The 5,000-nt window shown below is 44.9% G+C and overlaps 1 protein-coding gene across 2 annotated transcripts in view; it reads right to left on the bottom strand.

The window, feature by feature from the left end:
* The window catches only part of nlgn2b (neuroligin 2b), a 64,639-nt gene that overhangs the window by 1,414 nt on the left and 58,225 nt on the right, over nucleotides 1-5,000 (bottom strand). For both annotated transcript variants that reach the window (XM_031571919.2, XM_012829963.3), the window contains 3 exons: nucleotides 4,890-5,000; nucleotides 2,551-2,917; nucleotides 1-2,094 (listed from right to left, as the gene is read on the bottom strand). The exon at nucleotides 1-2,094 is cut by the window's left edge and continues 1,414 nt beyond it; the exon at nucleotides 4,890-5,000 is cut by the window's right edge and continues 43 nt beyond it. In XM_031571919.2, the coding sequence (XP_031427779.1) occupies nucleotides 1,086-2,094; nucleotides 2,551-2,917; nucleotides 4,890-5,000 (1,487 nt within the window). In that variant the 3' untranslated portion in view covers nucleotides 1-1,085. The remainder of the gene's footprint in view (nucleotides 2,095-2,550; nucleotides 2,918-4,889) is intronic.

Here is a 5,000-nt window from a genome sequence, read left to right as displayed (position 1 = left end):
ATTCTATATTCATATTTTTTATGGAGCGATATTTATCGAGATTTCAATCTCCCCCCCCAAAAGCAAAGACCAGCAACAGTGCAAAACATAAAACCGAAAAAAGGAGGAAAGAATAAGAAAAAAGAAAAAATGTTTGGCACTTTTTTTTTTAGGATGATGCTAACTTCTCAAATAAGATTCAGCCCCAGCAATCCACTCCCATTGGTCCATGGACACTTTGTCTTAAAAGACATTTATCACAGTACTTGGCACAAGAATGCTGGTAAAAAAGAGATATTAGAATATCTTTTTTCATTCATATCCTTACAAGATATCGATAGTACATCTTTTACACATAAGTTTTTGTCTCATTTATAAAAGACTCCAAAATAGGCAAAACAATGAGTTCTGAATAAGGGCTAGACATAGAACGCATGGGAAGAGCGACAGATCAAGAGGAAAACCAAGAGAATAGAAGAAAGAGAGGACAAAAATATGAGAAGAGAGAGGCGAGCGAACAGATTAAGAAACAAGAGCGTGGCGACAGGGCTGTCGCAGAGAGGCGTGGGAGTGGTAAGACACGAAATAGAAGGGGGTCTTTTCTTTTTTTTTTCTCCAGCCCACCCACAAGAATACGGCCCGCTCCTCCACCAATTGGAGTCGAGCACTGCCATCTGCCTGCGCCTACCCTCGAACCAGCCAAGAAGAGAAGAACAGAGTGATAGAGGGCAAGGAGAAGGGAGCAATGATAAACCCACAGGAAAAAAAAACACAAAAAAGAAAGAGACGGGGGGCGCGGGGGGGGAGGTGTAAAAAGTGCAGACTGCGGTGGTTGGTGTTTGGTGTTTGGAAAGAAACGAAGAAAACGAGAAAAAGAGAACAGAGAGCCTACAGTCTCTCTCGAGTAGCTAAGGAGGGGAAGGGGTGCAGCTGTACTCAATAGGGGCTGATAGGGTAGGTGATGGTGGGGGGGGTGTTGAGGGTCTCTTTTTACATTTGGAGGAGCTTAGGGAGCTTTGAGGGTGCCATCTAACCCCCAACCTCACCCCACGTCTTTCCTTTCCCTTCAACAAACCCTCCCCCATACCCCCCCAGGGGTGGCGCTACTATACGCGGGTGGTTGAGTGCTGGTGTGGCAGCGCGTTGTTGCTATGGGCCGTGGAGGGGGGTGCTGGGGCTGGTGGGTACGTGTTGAAGGGGTGCAGCGGCTGCATGCCCGAGATGGTGTTGGGCATCATCGGGATGGCATTGGCCGTCATGAGTGGCACGTCCTCGGGCGCCCGCCGAAGCGCCAGCGTGTAGTCCGGCGGGCAGACGGGTGGCCGCAGCGGCTCTAGGTCGCCGTGGAGGCCAGCGGCGCGCAAGGGCGGCAGCGGCGTGCCCGTGCCGGTGGCGGCGGCGTGCTCCAGCTCAGCACGCTGCTGCTTAATCTGCAGCGACATCAGCTCCTCCTCCTGGCTCAGTGCCAGGTCGTTGTGGGGCGGCGCCCCGACAATGCCCAGCCCACCGCCACCGCACCCGACCATGCCGCTGATGCCACCGATGCCGCCGGCGCCGATGATGCCCCCAGGCCCCAAGCCGATGCCACCCCCGCCGCGCTGGGGCGAGAGGCGTCGGTGGCGCCGTGAGAGCCGCAGCTCGTGGCGCTTGTCGCGCTTGTAGTACAGCGCGGCGAAGGCCAAAACGTTGAGGAACAGCAGCGAGGCGCCCACCGCCACTGTCACGCTCAGCTCTGTCGAGTAGTCCCGCGGGTCTGTTGGGAACAGCGAGAACACCGGGCGCTCCGAGCCCTCCACCTCCGGCTCGGGAGGGTAAGTGGAGGCTACGGGGTAGCGTGGAGACCTGGTCCCGGGGTTCGGTGGGGGACCCTTGCCCCCTGGCCTGTGGGGGACGGGTGGTTTGACGTACTCCTCCTGGAGCGAGTGGAGGTGAGGCACCAGCTCCAGCCAGAAGGCCACCTTGTTGGCGCGGTAGTTGTCGCGCACGCGGGGCTTGAGGCCGATGTGCAGGTACTGCTTGTCCTTGGAGCTGAACTTGGTCCAGATGACCTCCTCGAAGCGGTTGGGCTTGGTGTGGATGAACTTGGTGTCCTGGGGGACTGGGATGTTTGGGTCCCTGAGAAGGAGGTTAAAACACAAGATAACAGAGAGAGAGAGAGAGAGAGAGAGAGGAGAAAAAGAAAGAGGAGAAAGGAAGAAGAGAAGAAAGAAAGGAAGGCAAGGATGAGGAATTTAATGATTATAGTACTCAACATTTCCTCTAACTGAAAACAGATTATTTCAGATTAGTTTGAGTGATGGTCTATTTTACAGCTCAACTAAAGTACAAAAGTAGCAACATAATTGGTGTGAAATCTTTTCCAGGGAACCATTTGCATAGCTCAACTCAAATTTAACGCTTGTTTTGAAGAATGTTGCATAGGTGAACTAGGGGAGAACAAACCACAGGAGTAACGTAACAGAGGAGAATGTATATTAACACCAATAAAAGTTCCATCACAAATCTGAGTCCTAATTCTTTGTTTGAATCCTCTGTAGCCATGTGTGTATTTTGATGAGGACCGCTCCTTACCCGGTCTTGGCGAAGTTGGTCCAGTAGGTCATGACCACGGCACTGAGCATGACGTCGTTCTTGGAGAAGTTGCAGGGGAACAGGTCGGTGGCGCCCACCATGGGCACGCCGAACACGTAGGGGATCTCGTCGCCGTGCGCCGCATCCGCCCAGTCGGGTCGCGTCTCCATCTGGCAGTGGTGGTGGAACGTGTAGAAGTAGACGGGCGACTGGAACTCGGCATGAAGCTTGGCCGTGTCCACGGCCGGCGCAACCCACTGGTGGTCGGTGAAGAGCGCCAGTAGCGTTTTACGCCGCATGTCGCTGTTCTCGCGGTCGGCCCAGTCCGTGTACATGAACTTGATGGTTTCTCTTAGTATGCCTTTACCTTAAAAAGGACAGAGAGGAAGGGATAGAAGGAGAGAAATAGATGAAGAAAGAAAAAAAGGGAAGTGTGTGTATTCTATAAGTTTGAGACGGAGTGCACTGTTAGCCCCAATTTCTTATCAAGTCTACTGTACTTAAACAATTTAATTACAGTGCACTTAAAAAAAATTAGTTTTATGACATTAGTACTAAATGTTAAGTATATTCTACTAAGTGTGATGACATTACTACAAGTTTCTAAGTATATTCTACCAATTTGTAGATATAGTCGAATGTGTGAATAACAATTTGTAGATATAGTCGAATGTGTGAATAACTTTAAGTGAAATGGCTTTAAATTACTGAGTTTTTTTTCACTTAAAGAATTTAAGTTTATGACATTACTACTAAATGTTAAGTATATTCTACTAAGTGTGATGACATTACTACAAAATTCTAAGTACTTTGTAGATATAGTCGAATGAGTAAACCTAAGTGTTAACTTAAGTTGAGTGGCTTTCAATTACTGAGTTTTATTCACTTAAAGAATTTAAGTTTTCTGATATTACTACCAAATGTTAAACATATTCTACTACGTGTGATGACATTACTAAAAAATTCTAAGTATATTCTACTACTTTGTAGATAAAGTCGAATGAGTGAATAACCTAAGTGTTAACTTAAGTTAAGCGGCTTTCAATTACTGAGTTTTAGTCATGACCAGAGTGCATTGTGGGAATGTGAATGCTCTTGACAGCTGAAAAGCATTAAGTAAATTAAGTCTGTAATTAATTTGGCAAAAAAACAAACTACAAATCAGCCGTGGTTAACCTAACGTGGTCACAACTTGAATGCGTAGCATGTTTAATTTAATCGCTCCTCTTGTTTTTTTACAATGTTTTGGAAGTGCAAGTACTGTCCTCATAGCTGTGAAAAGAGAGCACATCTATTTAAACATTATAGACTAAAACATGGAAGTTAAGCGAGAACAGAGCCTTTTCCATGTTTATATCAGGAATGTCTGTGTACGTTCAGGTTATGCTTAATTTGGGGAAATGCAAGCTGCCACAAGATGCAAGCTTGCGAGTAGGTGCTAACTGGTTGCAATAATACAAAAAAAACATTTATTTTTTTATTTATTTTTTACGTTTTTGTATTTTTGGTTTTCTAAAAAGTGTTGAAATAAAAGTGAAATAAAAAACTTGTCATTTTGAACTTGTAATTAAGTGCATTGAACTTACACACTTATTTGTAGTAATTATGCAAAGCGATTTTTTTAGCGATTTTATTTTAAGTGAAATCAACTTCGGAATTAAGTGCATTGAACGTAATGCTTTAAGTTTAATCACTATGCAAAGCAGTTGATATTGCAATATATTTTAAGTTAAATGTACTCAAGTTTTCATTACACATTACTTGATGTTTTTAAGGCAACCACTTTCCTCAATTTTTTTAAGTAAACTCAACTTATCTGGGCTTAGTGTATTGCAATAGATTTTAAGTTGAATCAACTTGGAATTTTAATGTTCATTGAACTTAATGCTTTAAGTGTAGTCACTATGCAAAGCAGTTGATATTGCAATAGATTTTAAGTTAAATGTACTCAAGTTTTCATTAGACATTACTCGATGTTTTTAAGGCAACCACTTTCCTCAAATGTTTTAAGTAAACTCAACTTATTGGGGCTTACAGTGTGAGAAAATTAGGAGGTGAGAGATTTCTAGACTGATCTGAGCTAAGGCATGGGAGAAGCTCACCACCAGTGAGATATTTATACTGCAGCCTTGCGGAGGCTGGTAACTGGAAGACTTGTGCTTGTATAAGGAGCCAGAGAGATGCTAGGCTGAGTTCAATTAGGTTCTGTTGCACAAGTGAGAGTACAGCAAAACTTTTCCATTTACACATTCACATAAACTAAATTGAACATTTTGAAATGGAGGGAAAATCTTATATACTGCCTATATATATATAATAAACCTGAAACAGTCTCTCACCATCTGGGTATCCATACAGGTTGTCCACAAAGTTGGAGATGGTGTAGTCGAAGGAGGCTGAGGAGATGCCATCCTCTCCCTCACTGTCATCCACAAACTTCAAACCCTCTC

This window comes from Clupea harengus, chromosome 8 (assembly GCF_900700415.2).
Source record: "Clupea harengus chromosome 8, Ch_v2.0.2, whole genome shotgun sequence".
Taxonomy (NCBI): domain Eukaryota; kingdom Metazoa; phylum Chordata; class Actinopteri; order Clupeiformes; family Clupeidae; genus Clupea; species Clupea harengus.
The sequence above is the reverse complement of the archived record's forward strand: the minus strand, read 5'-3'. Positions and strand labels throughout refer to the sequence as shown.